This window comes from Convolutriloba macropyga, chromosome 7 (assembly GCF_964194025.1).
Source record: "Convolutriloba macropyga chromosome 7, txConMacr16.3, whole genome shotgun sequence".
NCBI classification, from domain to species: Eukaryota; Metazoa; Xenacoelomorpha; order Acoela; family Convolutidae; genus Convolutriloba; species Convolutriloba macropyga.
The window spans coordinates 26,000,754-26,023,763 of NC_134474.1; the positions used below are offsets into that span (position 1 = coordinate 26,000,754).

Below are 23,010 nucleotides of genomic sequence, written 5' to 3' on the forward strand. Positions count from 1 at the left end.
CCATTTCTAGATTATAATTTTACCGCATTTGATTATGCCTCACGGGCTATAGCCATAATTCGGCGGCCCGTGGGACTTGATATCAATCTATCACAACCAAACGTGAGATCAATTTCCCCCAAATTTACATTACACGGCATATGGCGATTTTCTGATCAACTTTGCGTTAACAATTATTTTTCATTTTAAACCATGGAAGAATTGTTGTGCAGTCACCCGATCAGAAAACAGTAATTATGTTTTCTCACTTCTGATTGGCCAGCAAAAAAACTTTCTATGTTTTAATTCGTCTGCCCTTTTCACTAGTTCCATCGAAATCGAACTACTGATCAGCATGCGCTGATTACCTAAATAAAGCTAAGTTACTTATATGAAAGTTACCTAAATTCCACTGGCATTTATTTTATCTTGAATTGGTGTTGGCTGTTTCGGACCTTTTCAAAATAAATTCCAGTTTCGTACTGCGGCATAGTTGTACGTAATCTTTGATTAGACAGTGGTTTCTTGTAATACTAAGTCAAGATTAATCGGATGCCGAATTGTCTATTAGAGCATTTTTAAAACCAACAGAAATAAAATATTTTGCAGATAATTTACATAAAATTTAAAATTACAGAATTCAAAAGATCTCCTCGGTCAACTTGAAACAGGCAATCCTGAGTGAAATAAATTTGGTGGTTAATTCTGCCAAACATGCGCTGATGTTGGCGGTTAACGCATACTGATTGCTCTTAAAACAATATCCAAACTTATCAATGCATGTTAACTCCACACAATTCCCAAAATTTTAATTGTTTATATGAATTTTTCACCTCAAATATTATCTTTATAAAGTTTAATAAAAGTTGTTACTCTTTCTTCAAATCAACCGATGTTTGAACTGTCCTTGAATTTTCCAAAGACTTTTCCTGCTTTTGTCAGAAATATTTGGCCTGTATAAAATTCAATTTATTATTCCTATTCTTTGTGCGAAAATTTATCAAGTCCTGTGAGCAGCGGATCTTTTTTAAGTTTAGGTAATCAATTTCTACGAAAATTGCAAAACTATCATAGTTTTGCGTCTACTAAAGATCATATTTTCTTTTTCGATGTGAAAGAATTCCGCACAAATTGAAAAAAAAAAGATTGTTTTCGTATTTTGTCCTTTTTAATGAGCCAACACTGTTACTATTGGGTAGTACTTCTCTCCTCTTTCTGCAAAGAAAAGAACCAATTCGTTCAGTTTTTTTTAAAGAGTTGTGCTCAAAGAGCTCCTTTCAAAGTTGTCTTCCTTACCAACTCACGCATTTGTATCTTTGACCGAGAAAATTTTCGATTTGTGAAGTTTTCTTTTAAAACCATAAAGTGTCACATTTATGAATTAGTTCATAACGTCGATTTTTTTCAAGAAAAAAATTTCCAACCAAGAATCTTTGCTTTTCTGTTATGTATTTTGTCTCTGTGGACTTACCAATGCAATGCCGAATTTTTGACGTGACTAAAACGGTTTTAAGTTTTTTAAACTTGCCTTTGGGTTAAAATTTTGAATAAAGCAGTACTGAAGCTAATACCGATATCTTATCTTGATTAACATTATCAAAAAGTTAAGCGTTTTTTAACAGAAAAAATATGATTCATAACTGACTATGTAGTCGATTGGCTGAATTCAAAAACGTCTCTTAAGATAGATAATTTGACACGAAAATAAGTACAAATTAGTAGGCAGAAATTAGGAGCAAACTGATTTTATTGGCTTTCGGGAAATAGAGAGTTGTTTCTTGGTGGTGTTAGACATTTTTGATAGACAATATAGTGTCCCCGATTTCAGCAAATTAAAAGCGGAACTGGCCATTCCCAGTGTTGAAGTTAGATTTTGAACCATCTTCAAGAATTTTGAATTGTTTTTACATTTTTTTCCTGTCTTCTTTTTTACACCAAATGTTCCGACCGGAGAGGTGTGCGTTTGACCGTCCCAAGTCAATACATTTTGATAAGGTGAGCTCTAATCATACTAATTCAGTTAAAAGCGATAATGAGAAAAGAGATAACAACTAGAACTAGGCGCACGTTGGCTATATTGACCGCAATATTCCTACCAAACAGCAATATTCCTACCAAACAAAAAATTCCGTATCAAACAGTACAAGACTTATAAACGCACGTGCACGGCGAACCATTCTGCTGTTTTCCACATGTAACTAAACATTAGTAGCGAGCATTAATTTGAACGAAATCAACGTGGTTTATTCATCTATGCCAGAGAAAGCAAAAGTACATGTATTTTATGGCCCTTATGACTGCTTTGGTTACGTTACCTTCCGAGAGAGCCGACTGGATGGAATCAGGACTCTGTTGGAGAAACACGGACATGAAGTCCACTTCAAGCGAATTGAGGACCGCGACAGAATACGAGTGGTTGTGAATGGGGAGACTATTTTTACTTGCCGCATACAGGAGCTACAGTTTGGTAATATACTTACAAAATGGTTTCGGAATTCGTTTTACATTTCAAAGTTGCAGTAGTGCGAGTCACAACTACCGATGTTGAAGTAGTAAATGATCATACCATTAAAAAGAGAACCAAACGAAACAAACAGAAAAGACCCCTGATCATTCACAAGGCGTTTTTAGCAAAAAAAAAACAATCTGAATGAAAAACAATTACTAAATCTCATAATACACATCACAGAATAGGAAAAAAGATAAATTAAATGACTGTTTTAAAATAACTATGGTCGATAATCTACCCATTTGAAATTATTGTCCGCTAATGGCAAGATCTTAACGATATAAAATGTGTAGAACAAAACAAATTTCTGTCTCAAAAAGTAAAAAATTTAGCAGGACAGTCTTGAAATAAAATCCAAAGTGGTGAAAAAACTTGAAAATCATTGGCAGGCTTATTGAAGATCAAAACCCAAATGCACAAATAGCATGCGGAACAAAAAATGGCTGAATTGTAAATACTTTCGGCTCAAACGTTTTAGACCACTCTTTTCTATCAGAAACTCATGAACAGAGTACAACGACTGCTTTTTGTGTAGATTTTTGCAGGGATCTATTTGGTTTGTGATTATATGTATCAAAAAATGCAAAAATTAATTTTGTAATTTCAATTAATTTCAAACCTATAGCCCCCCCCCCCCCCAATCATGGTAATTATACCATAATGGGGGGCTATATTTTCATGGGGGGAGGGGCTATGATGGGAAAGACTCGAATTTTTTCTTGGTTTTGTTTTTGCGTTTGCTTGTCTTGTTGTCAAGCAGTTTTTGTTCTCTGTTCATGAGTTCCTGATGGAAAACAATGGTTTGAAAACCGCTTAGCAGAAAGTATTTATAATTATATTTTTGTCATTTTTATCACTTTTTAAATTTTTGTTCGGGGAACTATTTTATGTTTGGTTCTTGATATTCAATGAGTCAACAATGATGTAGTTATGAATATTAAATATAACGAAAAACAATAAAATATATACAAATAATAAAAAAACGTTGAACTTTTAAGATCTCCAAAACGCACCGACGATGCCAATGAAGTGAATAACAACATGCTACAGAAAGTTTCACTAAACCAGAAAAATTGGCCTGCTCAAAGAAAACTCTAAAAGCACTTAAAACACTCACATGCACATTTTAAAATGCCGAAGGCAACAGTGCCAGAAGTTAAAATGCCAGAAGTTGCTACTTAGCCAGAAGTTGAATTTAGTCGACCTTCGTCATTTTAAAACGTGCGCGTTTCGTGTTTTAAGCATGGTTAGGTGACGCTGCTTCGCGGTTATCGATAAACGGCAGAAGTTCTCAGTCACTTCAAGCAGAGTCACTTAACCATTACTTGATTTCAATTTGCAATCTTCAAAAACAAAATTATCCATCCTTAGAAATCATTTCAAATCGATTTCAAAAATATTTCTAAGGGACTACACGTCAGATTATGGTAGAAAAGCGATAATCAAACAATGAACTCAAACAATGAACGTATGATGGCAGAGTTAACCATTAGTTACAAAATCAAACCATTAACACTGGTGCTGTTTTGTCTGACTGAAAAACCGATGGGACTTGCCATTACTGAGACCAGGCATTACGTTAACAAAATACAACGATTTTGGACAAAACTGTACTTCTTTACTCGTCACGGCCTTCTATTAAAAAAAAGAAAGAGTGCCAAAAACTTCAAAACAGTTGGATATTAATTATAACATTTAAATTGATTCAATTATACCTCCATGGAGAATTAAGGACATTTGTAAAAACTTAGATTAGGTGAAAGGAAGACAAAACAAGAAACTCCTAAAGACCCACTAATTGCTGTTAAAGAAGCATCCGAAACAATACCTTCTTTAGTTTCTTTGTGTTTAAGTTGGAATTATTAGTTCATTTAACTCCAAAAACTGACCTGTTCGAAAAGCTACACGCGAAAATATAGGACATTGGAATTGAGACAAAAATTAAGAGATAGACATGGAAAGACTTTTTGTGTCAAAGTGTTCATGTTTGGACTTTAAATTCTGCATATTCGGTTAGATTCCCAAATTACACTTATTTCAGCTTCTAAACCGGATGTTATTCAGCCAAATAGTAACGCCAGATAGCAATAGTTTAGTGAACTTTGATAACCTGATACAATATGACTTAGTGACCGGGCTTTACATGTTTTCCCGTTTCTTTTGATTTTGCTCTTATGACTTTGACCTTATTCACATTACGTAAATTAATAGGTGAAAGAAATTTAAACCCATTCACTTGAAACAGTGAGTGAAGTAAGGCAGAATTCAAGCGTAAAAATCCTGACTTCTTTGAAACGAAAAACGTGCTCAAAAGGAAAGCGAGTTAAAAAACATAGCAGGACAAGTCCTGACGCACAATTCAAAAAATTTTCCATGACTGAACAAAAAATAAACCTAGAACAGACTATGAATGAATTGGGAAAACCGTTTCCAAAAAATCAGATAAAAAAATTAAAAAACTGAAAATTAATGTAAAAATGCCGCTTGTGAACAAAAACCACTAGCGAGAAAGAGAAATTTGGTTCAACCAAAAAAATAGGCCTAGAAAGAACTATGTATGGATTGGGAAAACCATTTAGAAAAAATGTCATCCAAAAAATTGAAAAAAACAGTAAAAATTAAAGTGCAATTGCCGCATGTGATTAAAACACCACAAGCGAGAAAGCGAATTATTTTTCAAATACCGTTTTCTCACTCTACTTTAAAATTAGGGCGAAAAAAATTCACGCCGCAAAACCACTCTTTCGCTCCAATACCTGTTTCGGCGTGACGGAAATCACTACTCCAATTTGACTTTGAAAAACAAGAAAATGTGTGAACAGGTTTAAAAAAAGACAGCGCCCCAAAACAATTCAAATTCTTTGAATTGTAAAAAACATAACAGGACAAGTCCCGGCCTACAATTCAAAGAATTTTCATTGACCAAACAAAACACGACCTAGAAAGGACTATGTAAACACAGTTAGATTACTAAACTAAAACAAAGTCTCTCATCTACGATCCGGGATACTACTACCAATAATCCACATTTCTAAAAAATTCTTATGAACAAATGAATTGAATAAATGAAGCGTGAATACCATAACATGTGCAAAATAGTCGGCATATTGCCAAAAAACTGCTAAAAAGCCTTTCGTACCGTAAAATACATAGAAACAGATATATGTTGTTAAAGTTATGGACATTAACTGAAAGCTTTGTACAACATTCCGCGATAATTTAACAAACGAACTCAAATTCAACTCAAAAATTAAAGCACAAAAGTCGTTTTAATGAGATGGGTAACGGATGATCAAAATCTAAACAAAGCTGGCAGATCGCCGGGAAATGGCCGCCGTTGACCCGCCCGCTTGACGCACATTGGAATTGCAACAGAAAACGAGAAAAAATAGAAGTCAGAAAGTGACCGAGTTTTTGTAAGTATCACTTTTTTAATTTGGTGTGCAAATTCTGCATATTCGGCTAGATTGTAAAGTGACACTTAAATCAGTTTTTAAACTGAACACTATTAAGCATAATACAAATGCCAGCTAGCAATGGCCTTAATGAACTTTGATAACCTAATGCACTATGATTTAATGACCGGGTTTTTATGCTTATCCGGTTTCGTTTGACCTTTTGATTTTGCTCTTTAGTCTTTCAAGGTATTCAATGCGTTACATAATTCAATGCATTAAAGAATTTTGAATCTATTCAATTGAAACCATGAGTGAAGTAAGTCAGAAGACAAGCGTAAAAATCGTGACTTATGTAAAACGAAAAAGTGATCAAAATTAAAGCGAAAAAAAAACAATAGGAAAAGTCCTGGCCCAAAATTTAAAGAGTTTTCATTGACTAAACAAAACACAACCTAGACTTTACAATGAATGTATTGAGAAAACAACAAAAAAAGCTATGCAATATATGAAAAAAGTAAAAAATCAGCGTCAAATTGCCGCATCTGAACAAAAAATCACAATCGAGAAAGCGAATTTTTGTTCAAACACTGTTTTCTCACTCCACATTAAAAATCGAGTGAAAAAAATCACGCCGCAAAATCTCTCGTTTTTTGCTTCACTTCTTTCGGCGTGACCAAAATCAATACTCCAATTTGACGTCAAAAATCACAAAAATGTGTGAACAGGTTTAACAAAAGACAGCGCCCCAAAACAATTCAAATTCTTTGAATTATAGAAAACATAACAGCACAAGTCCCGGCCTACAATTCAAAGAATTTTCATTGACCAAAAAAAAAACACTACCTAGAAAAGACTATGTAAACACAGTTAGATTACTAAACTAAAACAAAGTCTCTCATCTACGATCCGGGATACTACTACCAATAATCCACATTTCTAAAAAATTCTTATGAACAAATGAATTGAATAAATGAAGCGTGAATACCATAACATGTGCAAAATAGTCGGCATATTGCCCAAAAACTGCTAAAAAGCCTTTCGTACCGTAAAATACATAGAAACAGATATATGTTGTTAAAGTTATGGACATTAACTGCAAAGCTTTGTACAAAGATTCCGCGGTAAATTAATAAACGAACTCAAATTCAACTCAAAAATAAAAGCACAAAAGTCATTTTAAAGATATGGGTAACAGATGATCAAATTCTGAACAAAGCTGGCAAATCGCCGGAAAATGGCCGCCGTTGACCCGCCCGCTTGACGAACATTGGAATTGCAACAGAAAACGAGAAAAAATAGAAGATAGAAATTGACCGAGTTTTTGTAAGTATCATTTTTTTTTAATTTGGTGTGCAAATTCTGCATATTCGGCTAGATTGTAAAGTGACACTTAAATCAGTTTTTAAACTGAACACTATTAAGCATAATACAAATGCCAGCTAGCAATGGCCGTAATGAACTTTGATAACCTAATGCACTATGAATTAATGACCGGGTTTTTATGCTTATCCGGTTTCGTTTGACCTTTTGACTTTGCTCTTTAGTCTTTCATGGTATTCACTGCGTTACATAATTCAATGATTTAATAAATTTTGAATCTATTCAATTGAAACCATGAGTGAAGTAAGTCAGAAGACAAACGTGAAAATCGTGACTTATTTAAAACGAAAAAGTGATCAAAAATAAAGCGAAATAAAACAACAGGAAAAGTCGTGGCCTAAAATTTAAAGAGTTTTCATTGACTAAACAAAACACAAGCTAGAATTTACAATGAATGTATTGAGAAAACGACAAAAAAAGCTATGGAATATATGAAGAAAGTAAAAAATCAGCGTCAAATTGCCGCATCTGAACAAATCACAATCGAGAAATCGAATTTTTGTTCAAACACTGTTATCTCACTCCACATTAAAATTCAAGTGAAAAAAATCACGCCGCAAAATCTCGTTTTTTGCTTCACTTCTTTCGGCGTGACCAAAATCACTACTCCAATTTGACTTCAAAAATCATGAAAAGGTATGAACAGATCTTAAAAAAAGACAACGCCCCAATACAATTCAAATTTTTGCCAAAAAGAAGAGCGAAAACTATACTTAATTCAGCTTCTAAACTGAAGGCTAATAATCTTAATACCAATGTCAGCTAGCAAACACTCTATTGAACTTTGATAACCTAATTATCAATGACTTAATGACCGTGCTTTATCGAATTATCCCGTCTCTTGATTTTGATCTTGTGACTTTGACAGTAGTCACCTTATTGCGTAATTGAACGTGTGAATGAATTTAAAACCCGTTCAGTCTAAACAGTGAGTGAAGTAACTGAGAGCTTAAAGGCCAAAACGTGATCAAAAGGTAAAGCGCCTAATTAATATGGTTAAGAGGCTGACGGCGGCTATTAAAGTTAAACCAACTAAGATCGGACGCAAATTGCTCTCGAGCGACTGTCAAGGCCAGAACGAACCATTTTATGGTGCAAAAACTTCCGACTCAGTTGGGTTAGAACCTAGTTCAGTTGTGCATTAAAAACACACGCTTACTATAATTGCATCAAACTTCGTTCGAAAGCAATAAAAATTTTCATCAGCTTTGAAAGAACAAATTAATTTTAAAACACCCATTCATTACTTTAGACGAGTCATAAAAAACAGCGCAATTTCAAACTCGTTGACTCGTAAAAAACCAAGAGCGCTGCAAAATAGCTTCACTCAGATTAGCTTACAAGCCTAGAAAAATAAAACAACCGACTAAACGTCAGAATTGCTCTCGAACGACTAGCGTGAGCTCTAATCAATTGCAGCCTGCTTCATTCGGGGGGGGGGGGGGGGGGAGCCTAAATGGGACTAAGAAGTTCAATAGCGGGATTCAAATAACCACAGTAGAGGTTAACATATAGCACTATTAAGATTTAAAGTAAACAATGACACCAGTTTCGGCGCACTTTTCATTTGACTTTTAGTATTAAATTGCCGCCAATTGAGTTCAACTGCTTCAGACTGTGATTGAGAGAGAATTTTAGATCACTTAAAACGCAAAAAGTCAAGGGCGTAAAAGTCACTCTAGAAGTCAAAATTGTCAAGCGAAAATTTTGCTTAAAAAGACACACGTTTACAATAATTGCTATGAACTTCGTTCAAGAGCAATTAATCAAGCAATGCAAAACCAATCGAAAAGAAATTTTAAACCTGGCATAGAACCTAATGCTCCAACGAGACCATTTATTTAAACAACCAACTACTGTTCTCAAACGACTGGCTATCAATTGACTTTAGTAGTAGATAGTTTTGTTTCGTGAGTCCAGCTTAAATTAGAGGGGAAGATCGCGAGTAGCACAAGATGCATTGGGAGTTCTGGAAGCTCTAATAGAGTTGCTGAGACTTAACGACCTCTGGTGTTAACAGTATATCCCAGCTTTGAGGACAAAAAGTCTTACACGAAAAAAATCGATAAAGAAAACACGCATAAAAGACCGCAGGACTAGAATAATTGCAACTTAGAGATGATCGTACACACATAGGTAAATTGCAATAGGAGCGGCAAATGAAAGCTTGTTTCACAAAGCTCGGCGACAGCATCTATGTTTACAGAAAAAATTATCAATCAAAAATTATGGTCTTTCGTAAACTTCTGTAATATTAGAATGAGAACTGTTTGATTTCAAAACAATATAGAAGTTGGTTTTGTTTTTCAGGCAACCTTGTGTAGAAGAAAACAAAAAACTCATTGCTCCCAAATTTTTTTCGACGTAAAACCCACTATGCGTAGAGATTAGCAACTAAAACATGGGTTGCTAAATAAGGCTGCTTCTCAGAGCAACTATGGACGTCATTGTGAATACCAACATTTAATTTTAGGCGGAGATGGCCTCCTTGACCAGAAATGTGAAGATATTTTACAAGCAGTCAACTCGGCATTCTGAACAGACTGTCACCCTTCAAACCAGTTCCCGCTTATTTTTCTCTGTTAAACTTTAGATTCAGATATTGAATAAAAGTTGGATATTTTCAATTTTATTCATTAGATGTGAAATGAGGAGCTTCAATGTTAGAAAAAATATAGTAAATAGCCTCAATGTACGCATGAAACAATCCACGACTACTCGGCAATTACGTACATGTTAGGTTATACATATCAACAATCGCTTTTTACATCGCATTCTATCAACTAATTTAAGATTTCACGAGATTCAGACAAGGAAATCTTTTCACAACAACGGAGTCAAATTCATCAATAACGAGGAATCCTTATTGGGAAAATAATTTTAGTCAGCTCAGAACTGTTAAATCAAATCTTTAATACAGCGTATTGTTTCTTCCCAGCTAAGGTAATCCTCAAATGGTTGATCATTTGCAGTCGTCAACAGTACAATTGTAGTCTCCAAGTGCTCAATACAAATTGAGTTTGTTTTATTTTTTGAGTGATTTTTTAATGAAAGCACCTTTATACTACTGGTCACCTGACATTGACAGTGAATGAGGCTATTATGCGGTCAGGTCTGAAAGAGAGGGAGGGGCTTGCGACATTGATTTAGTACTAATTAACAAGGAAAAGGTAGGAAAATAAATCTCATTGGAAATTACTTCATCAAAATCCTGTCTTTAAATATCTTCAGTAACTTTCAGGATTGAAACAACAATTAGTCAGAAAATGAGAGCAATGGAAGAATTAAAAAGTTCATACAACTTCTGAGGCAACAAGAAATGTTTCTTCAGTTTCCAAAACCAACACAGACTGAAAATCTTATGACGAACTTCTCGGTCAGCTTTCAAACGACCAATTTTGAATTACGTAAATGGTTTTATAGTAACGTAACATCTGCTGCAAATATGGCAAAACTGAGTCGTAAGGAGGGAGAGTAAAGGATCGAAGATTTGATGAATGATAGGGTTCGGGGCATAATTAGACAGTGTCCATCTGTTCATCTACACTACTCTCTACTGCATCTGGATTTGTCTGGGTTCGCAGGGAGGGGGGAACAATGTTGATCTCAGCCCGCTCCCTCCTCTTGTAGAACAGAACGTACGCAGCACATGTCTGTTAAAGCAAATAACAATATTTCAAACCTCAAATCTGTTTTCTAACCATCAGACGTACTTTTGAAGAGATACTAGTTTATGTATATCAATTGTAAACGGCACCCAAATTTAATTGAAAGAAAAAACAGCCGAAACCAAGCTCTACGCGATATGCTCTTTTTGAGATATGTTATTTCAGCTGCAATCAGAAGTTAACTTAATTTTCTCAGTACTTCGAAATTATCGATCTAGCAGAAAATTTAACAGGAGGAATGGCAATGAGCATTTGCTCATAATTTTACAACCCATCGAAAGCCGAACAATGTATATTTGACTTACAATTATTTATCCTACATTCGTATTTTCTGTTTTCAAAAACGACGGGACTGTGATACTTTTCGAATAAACATCCTTAATAAAAATTATTGATATTAATTTTGAGCCCCGAAAAATTGTTTGTAGGTTGCAAAGATAGTGAACACAAAATTCGCGATTACAAATTAACATGCTTCGTTTTATATGAATACAATTAATCAATGTTGAAAGATCAGAATAATTATATGACGGACAATTCTCATATCTCAAAGCTGCTAAAATCAATTAGTAACAAATTGGATCGCCTAACAAACTTTTAAACAGAATCGCCAAACATCGGTCGAATTGCTTTCAAACGACTGGCAAGCGGTTAGCAGCTGCCTTCACTGCAGCTTACGCAGTCTAGTCTAGGTTAAGCAGAACAGATGTGGAGGGGGGTGGGCTTTGGGGGTAAGCAGAGTGCGGGGGGGGGGGGGTCCGAGCGTGCCTGGTTACAGGTGGAAGGGTTTTGAAGGGGGTGGACGGTGGGTGAGTGGGTCAAAATGTCGAAGTCTTAGAAACCGCCCTTCGCACCATGAAAATATAGCTTCTCAACAGTTTCAATGAATCGCATACTTAAGAGACTAGTAAGGAGCAAGGCCCTAAGCGCACTGCTCAATAACTTAAGGCCCTATGGACGTGGTCATTAACTCGTAGTAGAGAACGAAAAATCAAATTGTCAGTCAAAAAAAATTGGTAGTACGAAAAAGTAGTAGGTTAGTCTGTGTGTGTGTGTGTGTGTGTGCGTGTGTGTGTGGGTGCGTGCGGGCGGCTATTAATAATACCAATACTCCTGCTGGAGTTGTAAAAACCTAAATAAAACCAACGCGCCTTTCGAATCGTAAAAAGACCGCAGCACTAAAATAATTGCAACAAGTTTTGTTTTTGAGCAAGGCAATTTTTTTTCGATTAAGACTTTTTCGACAATCATTTTTAAATTGACAACACTTGGTTAGAGAAATCGTGGTCGATATCCGTTCTAAGTTTAGTTGATTTTCAGAAAGTTTTATTATGATCATGTTTGTACCCATAAATCACTATGGTAACCACGCAATTGAGTCTTTGCCTTTTGTTGGTTCCCATGAACCCACACAATCGGGTCATCAAAACTTGTCCTCATCAACCCAAAATAAAAAATGAGGACTGTCCCCACTCATTGGGTGATAAAAGGGCTCTCACACAGCAATAACTGGACAACTAAAACTTTGGGGGAGCTAAGATTACGAATTATCCCTTGTGGAGTTGAGGGCGTTATCGCATGAATCAGTATCAAAACAGGGGATGTCTAGGGATCAGCATTGTGATTGAAACTCTCATTAAGTTGATAGAAACTCAGGCAATTGATAAACCAGCCGGTTGAAACTTTCGGTTATCGGAAAGCAAGGCTATACTTTTCGAACCAACTCTGAGAAGCCCCCAAAAAATTCAAACGCCAGTGGTACAAAATGGATACCCGAAACTTTCAACACATTTTTAGGCATATTGTTCATATTTCTTTTCTTCAGCATTTGTCAGAGCAAAACCACACGTCTACGCCGCATTAGAAATCAGACTGGGCTGCAGTGGCGGAAGTTATGGTTGTATCTAACTCAGCTAGTTGTCCCGCCAACCAGCAGGGCAAGAATGTGTCCAGGCCTTCAGTTGATCTCCGCAATCATATTCTTCTGTTCGCAGACGCGTGCTAAATTTGCAGTCAAGCAAGCATCAAATATTCTATTCTTCACGCTATCGTGCACCGATACCATATCCCCTCATGACAGCTTAATTCGCAATAACCAAGCTTGTTAAATGTTCCGTTTGGACAGTAAGGGCATTTTCATTTCTCAATGCATAACGGAACATCAATCCGATACGTCAATGCGGCTCCTAATTAATTTGGCTGCAGGTGAGGGCACAGACTAGGGATTGGAGGCACGGAAAGTCAAGCAGTTGATTGAGGCAACAATAGTGAACGTAAACGAGCTTTTTCCCTATTTGAAATCTGATGACCAAGAGGGCTGGAAAAAGCAGCATAGTCGAGTGCCTCCTGAATCTTGTGTTGATTATATTGGGCAATTGCGAGATTGTTCAGTTCTACTGTTTCTTTGGAGATTTGGTTGTCTGTTATTTTCTCAACGGTTATTTGTTCTACTGAAGCGTCTGACTGCGATACTCACCCAACATGCGCCGCTTTCAATTGGTTAACTGCTCGTCTAATTCCAATGCCAGTTTTGCGTATTGACAGACAAGTCTGCATCCAAGCATTGTCAGTTATAACGGTGCCTAACATTCTCAAAAGTTGTTCCCTGAAGATTGTCAAAATGCTGCCAAATAAGAGCGCATTCTTCCGACGGAGTGTTACATCGCAGGAAATATACCATCCTTGGGGCACCCAGACAGCTTCGAAGAACTCCAAGTGCACTCTGTGGGTCGTCTAGATAAGCAAGGTTGTCGAGCAGTTTTTCTATTTTGTTGATTCTTTTCCTCAAAGATGCAGTCACAAAGCAGGGATTGCCGACGGCAGCGCCCAAGATTTCAAGTCATGCTTTGCTATTTCTCTTTACCTTGCAATCTATGGCATTCAAGTCAACGGGTGGTCAGAGCTCACATTTTTCTGTTCTGAGCTCTAAACCGAAGCCTTCAATCAAATTAGTCAACAAATTCAATGTTATGCAAAGTTGTTGATCGGTACCAGCAAGTATGCTGCACTAGATTGGCCGCGAAGGATCCCATTGTTGTACTCCCGATTGGCTATTTATATATGTGTTGTTGAAGTGTCATAGATAGGCAAAATACAAAATTTTAATGGAAACAGTTAATTTAAAACGTGCTTCAGCTAAAAAGACCTATGTAATACCAATACTCCTCTTCGCGTCGTAAAAACCTGCAAACTACATATACTCCGTTTATCGTCAATTAAACACAGTAAAATGCAATCTTTGAAGGGAAACAGTTAATTCAACACTATCAATTGCTTGAATTGAAAGTAACACTTTCATGTGCACTGAAGCTTTACCCGATTCTACAGCCACAAACGATTGCAACCGTAAATCACATATCGGAATCACGTAAGCAGCTTGGCTGATTAACCCGGTTGTCAGATTATAATTATATCAGTTGTCGGATTTTTGCAACTTTTTCCTCATACTTCTTACTGTTTTAGAACGCCATTGATGAGCTAATAAATCAGCTTTACTTTAATAGATAGACATCAAAAAGGAGGAAATTCAAAATCCCGCAATTAAAATACTGAACACTTGAATGACATCCTGATAGTACCACTTATGACTTCGTATGATATATCGGCCAAAGTTGACTAAATAAAACAATCCAGCTGAGCATATAGTTCCTGCCCTACTATGTGGGTCGGAACAATTACAGTATTGCCATAGTTTTAAAACTAGTCAGTTGTCAAGCTTAGTTACCTTAACGGACTCCTCTCCGCCACCCAATTGAGACACGCGTGAGTCATCATAGTCGTACCAAGTACCAGAAGGCTCGTGTTTGCAATAAGCGGTGTAATGTCCCCCTCCCAGACCACCGTAGTGGTTGACAACTCCGATCAAATCGTACACCTGGTGACCAACATTGGCATTCGTCACAAACTCGTTCAACTCCAATTGCCTGAAATCAGAAATATTAGACGTATTTTCAAACTGTCTTTTCCATAGTGCCTTGTCTTGTAAACTCAAGAGCTGATGCACAACACTATTTCAGGATTTGAGTACAATAGAAGGTTGGGAAATAATCGACAAGTAGTAGAAACCGAACTGAAATAACACAGCCGACCACCGTCCGACGAGTTGCTCTTGAACGACAGGGGAGGGGTTGGCTTTGGATAATGCCAGCTTAAGATTACGGAAGCCAGTCGCACTGGCCAAGAGAAAGGCAAAATGGGGGGGGGGGCAGTAAAGTGGGGTTGTGGGTGTCCAAATCTTAATTGCAAATGAAGTTTCTTCCACAGTTTCGGTGAAATGTACACTTTGAGCTTATTGGGGCTTTAAGAAGCAACTTCATTCCCTCGTGTTTTATCAGAGTTTATTCCTTTTCTTTAGACGAAAGGTCAAATTTCTTAAGCAATCAAAAACATTCGTGACCTTTGCATTTAGAAGGCACACACTACAATGATTGCTTCAGTCTTCAATCGAGAGCAACCCTCTTGATAAAGAGGAAAGACAGGATACGATAAACAAGAGGCTCTTGGTCGTAATCATTAACACAAAGTATCTCTTACTTGGTGGGAAAGTCAATTCTGTTGTCAAGCTTGTCCCTGAAGAAGCGATTGTAGGAGAACCTCTTCAAGTGGATCACTAAGATGTGGGGCAGAGTCCACAGGTCAAACTTCTTCGTGGCCTCTTTCAACTCCTTGCACTTCGGGCAGTACCTGTATTCAAAAATCAATTTTTTTTTCTGCGACGCTCATAATAATCCCATTCATACTAACACAAGGAAACTTTTCTAAATGGTACATGCTTTAAATGGCACATCGACAATTGATCATCCTCTCATTTTCGTACTTACGAAGTGGTCTCAAAAATAAACCTGGATTTTATCATATTAGTTTTTTAAAATCTTCCCACTACCTTGAGTTCAAGAAACATAGATACTACTGTGCTCGAAAGCCAGCATAGACTTTTGTCAGATCAAAGTTGTAAATTGATTGTCCAATACTCTAAATACCAGTAGCGAGTGCTGAGTAGAAATTAAGGAAACGTACCACGAGTCCATAGGACCGAGTTTCTCTGCAACCAGGAACTGCTTGATACAGTCCTCCAACTGGATTGACTTCTTGAGATCAACTTTGTGGTCCAGGCTGTTATGGGGCACCACCAGTTCATCCAAAGACCGGAAGAGAATTTTGCGAACTTCGTGGCTCCAGTCACACGCCAGGTATGCTTGGGCTAAAACAGTAGCTCAAAAATCAGTTCCAACAGAATTCTTCAATCTCAAATAACATTCAAAGCATTTGTGATGCATAGCGGCAGATTTCTGAGACAATTAACAGCATGAAGGAACATGGTAGCAATCGGTTGGGCAGATGTTTCATTTGACCTCGGCATAATATTCAGACAACCACTTCAACATTTAGCACTGCATCACTTGTCAAATAATCACGCTACAATCAAATCCCCAATCTGGTGGTGCTAACTTTCTGGTGACATATTCCTGCAATTAGGTATTTACACCACAGATGTCCAATTTTTACTTCATCAGCATACATTTGTAGATAGTTTTAACTAGATCCGGAGAATTGCGACTTTATCTCGATTCGGGGCGAGGGCTGAACACCTTTACAATTCTTTACCCATCACTCGCTCAAACTATATTCAGATTCGTAAAGTTAAATGTCGCTAAATACAAACCGGGATATTAAGTTTATTACTACCAACAATAATCCACTGCTCTGAAGATTTCTGTTATCGACTAAGGTTAAAAAGCTATGTACAAAAACGTTCATCGATAAATGAACAAGGCTTGTTGAAATTCACTGCGCAGAAGTATGTTTATTGGGGACCTCTATTACATATATGACTGACTTCCTTTGACCTTAAACCAACTCAAAATCAACTTAAATTATAAAGTGGAAAAGTCATTTTAATGCATGCGGTAAGTCATGAATGATCAAAAACTAACCACGCAAATGACTTCTTAAAAGATTTTACTAAAGAGAATGAGAAATGAAGTTACGCGCGCACACGCCCTTAGTAAGAGGAAGAAGTCGTTCCAAAAATTTGACCTTTTCAGCTTTGCTGTGTGAACAAATGCGAAGCGAAAAAAGAGGGTCAGAGGGCGATAGAAAAACAACCTGAAGAATTCGGAAACGATCGAAGCATAGGCCCTTCCCAGAACTCAGTAAAATTATCATGCGTCTTAAAGATATCATTCTTTATCTCAACAGAAGTGAACTAAAATTATTGATAAGAAAATTAAATCAATGACGAAACCAGAAAAGTTTCCGCATTGGCATTAATTGAGCACGCAAAAAGAAAAATTTAAGACGGCAATCAGAAAATGTACAAAAATGACAAAGAACACTAAACTTAAGACGAAGAACCACGAACGGAGAATAATAATTTACACTACAAACTTTAAACTTGGATTTTAGCAAAAAGTCATCATAGTTGATTGCGAGAATACTCGAATGATAAACAATATAAAAAATAGGAAGGAATCTTCATAATTTTGGGAAAGAAATGAAATAAAAAATTAAATAACTAGTAGAGAAACAATTAGATTTCAATATCAAACAAAGGTTATAGAGTAAATTCTCTTCCTCTTAAAATAAAACAATGACAAAACTTTAAGACCAGAAATGTCTTTTTGGTAAAAACTGAGGATTTGAAAAAGTTTAAATTTAATGCAAAAACAATTTGATGTTGATCAAAACGAAAAATAAAGCTGTAAGATGCACAAAAAGGCTCATTTTATTTAATAAAACCAAAATTGAGAGCTAAAATGGAAACCTCAAATTGAAAGCACAAGAAAAATTGGACAAAACGCCCCCCAAAATCCGGTTTTCACCAAATTTCTACAGAAAAACACTTCATGTTAAACACAGAAAACGTCAATTCTGGTTCTCAACATAACCGTTACCAAATACACTGATTACAAAAATTCCGTTCAAAAAAACCAAAAGATACAGAAATTAAAAATTTAGGGTCATTTTGCCCTTAAAATACAACACTGGAATCTCAAAAACCAATTACCAATTACAGAGGATTAGATATTAGTGCAGCTTTGATTTTAAAAAATTGCAAAAAACTTAACTATAAGCAACAGATGAGTTGCTAATCGACGAAATAAGCTGCCAAACACGGTTACCTACGTGCACAATTCTGTCATGAAAACTTTCAAAATCAAAGGCATTCAATGCAACGCTGAGCAAAAAGCTTCTGTGCTCAGCCAAAGTTAATTCACACGGCATCTTGGCCATTACGCAATAGAATTGAGCACAAAAACTTTGGTAAGCGAAGAATGAAACATCAGAAACAAAAACAGCTGAACAGCTGAAGACATGATTCAATATAACAGAAAAAGCATTTCTATGGGGATCCAATTTCTACCAATTTCGATTGGCTGAACTAACGTTTTCCGAAAAATGTCGAATGAAGGACAAGGAATTGCGCTCGGCTCGTTTAAGATCATAGGTTCAAGACTAAGTTCAGATTTTAGCTTTTAGCTCCTTGAAATGACCCTTAAAAAGGAGAAAACCAAACGTCAATTATTATTCAATTGTTTAATATCGTCAATTATTTAATATTCTTCTCATAGCTGGCAGGCTTTCAAAAAAGCTGCATAGATAGCTTTCTATCTATATAGTCTCAAAATAAAAATGACCATACAACGGTACAATGCTAGAAAATAGATGTCATTGATTCCCATAACCCCAATTGTGATTGAACGAATAGCAAAAAGAACAGAAGAGTGATTGTTGTACAAAAAACGTTTTAAAGTCCAAACTTTTTATTTCATTTAGTAGTCGAATATACTCTTGTTCCACGATGAGAGGATACCGGCTAGTAAGCTAGTATCACTGACAAAAAGCATTAGAGATGATAACTAAAATTTGTGAACAAAAAACACAGTTCAAATACCGGGCATCTAAAATTGGGCTTTATGGGTTTATACCGTTTCTATTTTTTTATTTCATTTTTCGGTATTGATTCTGTTCAATATAAATTTGCTGAGCAACTGCAGTTTGGAAGCACTTTGAGCAGAGTGAAACTATTCTAGAGAAGTCAAGAAGATTTCCGGCAAAATATTTAACAAAGCTATGAATTACGGCAAAGCGAAACAAATTTTTATTCGACTAAACAAAACAATAGTCCCACTATAATAGCCGGCAGAGATGAATGCCGCTATTAAAAGGAAAGATCTAAACAAAAAAAATCCATTTTTCTACCGAAGGTTCTGATATTTTCAACTCATTTAGACTGATTTAGACTCATATACTAAAAACTGCACGCATTCAATGAGAATACGAGATCCTCATCTGATGAAAATTACTTCAAGTCAAGACTAAAAAACAAAGCGGCAAACGACCTTGTAATACATGCTGTCTGCAACAAAATATCAGCACATGGCACTTTCTAACCAAAATGAGTTCATAGAGAAAATAGAGGAAAGGAAAGGAGATGACGTAGAAAAATCGAAAAATTAAAATTTCCATTAAACACTTTGTCCCAAAAAATGTTAATTACATCTTCTGCAAGATCAGTCACTCGCTCAAGACGCGGCAGAGAAACATTAAACAACATTTAAAATATGTAAAGATCAAAAACTTGAAAAACAAACAAAAATGTGCATAATTTATTTCAGTGAAAAATAACGTGTCCTAGCCTTCAAGTATCACATTCAGTATCACAACGGGAAGCATAAAATCAGACAAAACAGGCAAAAAAAATTTCGAAAAAGACGAAAATCGGCAAAAAATTATTCAAATTTACTCAAACTGATTCTACAAAACAACCCGAAATTAACATCAATTAAATTGAAAGACCAGCAAAATTACTAGAACAATTAATATCACCGACAAAATTCCCTAATTGCTTTGATAAATTGAAGAAGAATACGAAAACTTAAAATAGCTCAGCCACTTAATGCCCTCCGGGCTTTACCTGTTTATCCCGTTTTTGAGTACGAAAACTTAAACGGATCAGACGAAAAGGCCGTCAAACAAGAAACCACATAAACTTCGTTTGAAAGCAATTAATAACCGAGTCAGCGGACGAATTGTTTATTAAAGCCCAATGAATTGTTTATTAAAGCCCATGGACCAATTGTTTATTAAACAAGCACATGGACGAATTCGCCGGACGAATTGTTTATTAAAGCCCATGGCTTTGGTTGCAGCTAACCTGCGCTTAGGGAGGCTAGACCCTGGTTGAAATTAAAAAGCTCTAGGTAGAAGGGAGGGGGAGTGTGGATCACATTATGAAGTTCTGATTCCACAGTAGCTTCGGTCCAACTTAAGAGGTAACTAAGGTTGTGACAGCTACACAGCGTTTTAAGGCCTTTCAGCTCCACCTGTATAAGCAGTCTCCTTTCGTTTGACGAGAAACTAAAACACTCAATTGAGCATCAGAATTTTATAGAAAAACGGTCGAGCAAAATTTTGCATAACACATGACTACAAAAACTGCTTCAATTTGGATCAAGCTATTAAAAAGTACTCAATTAAGCACGACAAAAAGAAGAAACACAGCCCGCAAATTGCCGGAAAATAGCCATCGTTGAATCCATTGGGATGAAAACAGAAAAGGGAAAAGGATAAGATAGAAATTGAGCGAAATTTTCTAAGTGTCAAAAAAGGTTCGAATTTGGTTTCCAGTTTCAGTTAGATTCTAATTATATTTTACTCAGCTTCTAAACTGTCTTAACTGAAGCCAAAGAGAAGATGTAATCAAAACGTAATCAAAAAGTGAAGCAAATTAAAAAAAAACAGTGGAAGACTCAGGGATCAACAAGTACAATTTAACTTACACCCTAGCCAACCACTAACTGATAAAACTATCAACTTCATTATACCACTCACTTTGAAACAAAAAACAAAGAATCATAATTACCAGGAATTTTTCATAAGTTGCAACTCTAACCGCAATGTTTATAATAGACTGTCTAGAAAAAAATAATTATGTTAAACAATAGAATACCCAAATAAAGGAAAAATATAACGATGACTCTCGAAAAAGGAGAAAAACCGAGAAAAGAATTAAAAGACAAAATCCGAAATAAAAACATAGCTGGCAGATTGCCAAAAAATAGCCGCAATAGCTTCGTAGATCTGCAGTCTCAAAAAGATAGTAAAAAACAGACCAAAAAAGAAATTTCATCTTTTCATTAGGCGCTGATACGTTATATTTTTTATTAAAAATCTGTATAACTTATTTCTGCTTCTGCTAGCTGCGCTTAAACAAACTTCAGTTAGAAGGATACCCACTCACTTGACCTTATTTCCTTGAAGAAAAGTCATTTTGAGAGTGAGGAAGTCATTTTTGAGAGTCAGGTAAATCACGTGTGACCAAAACTTAATACAAATGCAAAAAAATCACTCCACTAACATTGAACAATGACGTCACGCACATAAATCAGTTTAAATTGCATGAACAAATGAACTAAAAGCTGATTTGAAATAATTCTGACGTCATATGGTCATAAAAATTCTTGACAAAATAAAAGAAAAACGAGAAAGCCAATAATAGGCTCAGCTGTCACTTCGCGCAGCTATTAAACATTTTCTCTAGAAAAGCAAAACCTCAAACACAGCTGGCAGATTGCAAGAAAAAAGCAGCAATAGTTTTGCAGACTAGCAGTCTCAAAAACAGTAGAACAGACAGAAGAAAATTCTTTTCATTAAATGCTGAGATGTTATATTTTGGCCAGGAATCTATTTACCTTATTGCTGCTACCATTAGCTGCTTTCCAATAACTTTCGATTAGAGTGGCACGTACTCACTTGACCTTATCTCTTTGAATTAAAGTAAAAAAAGTCAATTTGAGAAAAGGAAAGTCATTTTTGAGAGTGAGGTAAGTCAAGCGTGACCAAAAATTTTATCACAAAAAATTGCCCCACTAACAGTAAAAAATGACGTCACGCAAGCAATTCAGTTGAAATTACATGAAAGAGTGAACAACAAGCAGATTTGAAATGATTGACGTTATGTGGTCGTAACAAAATTCTTGAGGACGAAATAAAAAAAAAACCAAAAATGCCAATAATAGCCTCAGCTATCGCTTAGCGGGGCTATCATTAGTGTTCTCTGAAAAAGCAAAGTCTCAAACACAGCTGGCAGATTGCCAGAAAACAGCAGCAATCGTTTTGCAGATCAGCAATCTCAAAAAGATAGTAAAAGAAAGACAAAGAACTTCTTTTCATTAAATGCTGAGATGTTATATTTTGATCAAGAATATGTTTAACTTATTGCTGCTTCTATTAGCTGCTCTCCAATAACTTTCAATTAGAGTGACAAAACTCACTTGACCTTATCTCTTTTAAAGAAAGTATCTCCGATGGTGAGATAAGTCACCTAAAACCAAAAAACTAATCAGCCGAATGAACAAAAAACTATCTCCACTAAGAGTGAAAATGACGTTACGCACGAAATTCAATTGAAAATGCATGAACGAATAAAAAAACGCAGATTTCTGTTATTGTGACGTCATATATTTGTAACAAAAATCTTGATGACGAAATAAAGAGAATTAAGAGAAGGCCAATAATAGCCCCAGCCATCTCTTTGCGGCTCTTGATAACTGTTTTCAACACAACTTTTTTTGTAAAACATTTAAGACATGAGAAAAAGTAAAAGCTATAAAAAAACTGCAGAAATCATTTATATATTACAGATACATGTGCTATAAGAACTTTAATTCTTTTCACATAGCAACAAAAACCCAGCAAAACAAACTATTTAATTAATTAAAAAAATAGATTGAAAGCCCGGAAAATGGAAGAATTAGGCAAAAACAATCAAAACATAGCCGGAGAATTGCTTGCGCTCTAAGCACATAGCGATTGTAACAGAAAAAAAAGAAGAGATAAAAAATGACATAATTTTTTCTTATGTTTCAAAAACTGCTCTAAATCAGTTGTTATTCTGAAACTAAACTTAATTCAGCTTCTAAACTGAAAGCTATTAAGTTTAATACTAATGTCAGCTAGCAATCAACCTAATGGAATACGATAACCTAATGCACTATGATTTACGGACCAGTCTTTATCAGTTTATCTTTTGCTTTTGCTTTTTTGATATCGACCGTATTCACTACCAACTTCA

General features: G+C 35.8%; 2 protein-coding genes across 2 annotated transcripts in view; one reads left to right on the plus strand and one right to left on the minus strand.

Moving 5' to 3' along the window:
* Window positions 1–2,121: 2,121 nt before the first annotated feature.
* On the plus strand, window positions 2,122–9,893 carry LOC142342725 (UPF0728 protein-like). The gene is made up of 2 exons (XM_075394246.1): window positions 2,122–2,446; window positions 9,740–9,893. The coding sequence occupies exons 1-2, from the start codon at window positions 2,233–2,235 to the stop codon at window positions 9,802–9,804; spliced, it is 279 nt and encodes a 92-aa protein (XP_075250361.1). The 5' UTR covers window positions 2,122–2,232; the 3' UTR covers window positions 9,805–9,893.
* LOC142342724 (ubiquitin carboxyl-terminal hydrolase 15-like) overlaps window positions 9,874–23,010 on the minus strand; it is a 79,080-nt gene continuing 65,943 nt past the window's right edge. The window contains exons 11-14 of the mRNA XM_075394245.1: window positions 15,951–16,134; window positions 15,468–15,617; window positions 14,659–14,857; window positions 9,874–10,919 (exon numbers count right to left, since the gene is read on the minus strand). Of these exons, the coding sequence (XP_075250360.1) occupies window positions 10,785–10,919; window positions 14,659–14,857; window positions 15,468–15,617; window positions 15,951–16,134 (668 nt within the window). The 3' untranslated portion in view covers window positions 9,874–10,784. The remainder of the gene's footprint in view (window positions 10,920–14,658; window positions 14,858–15,467; window positions 15,618–15,950; window positions 16,135–23,010) is intronic.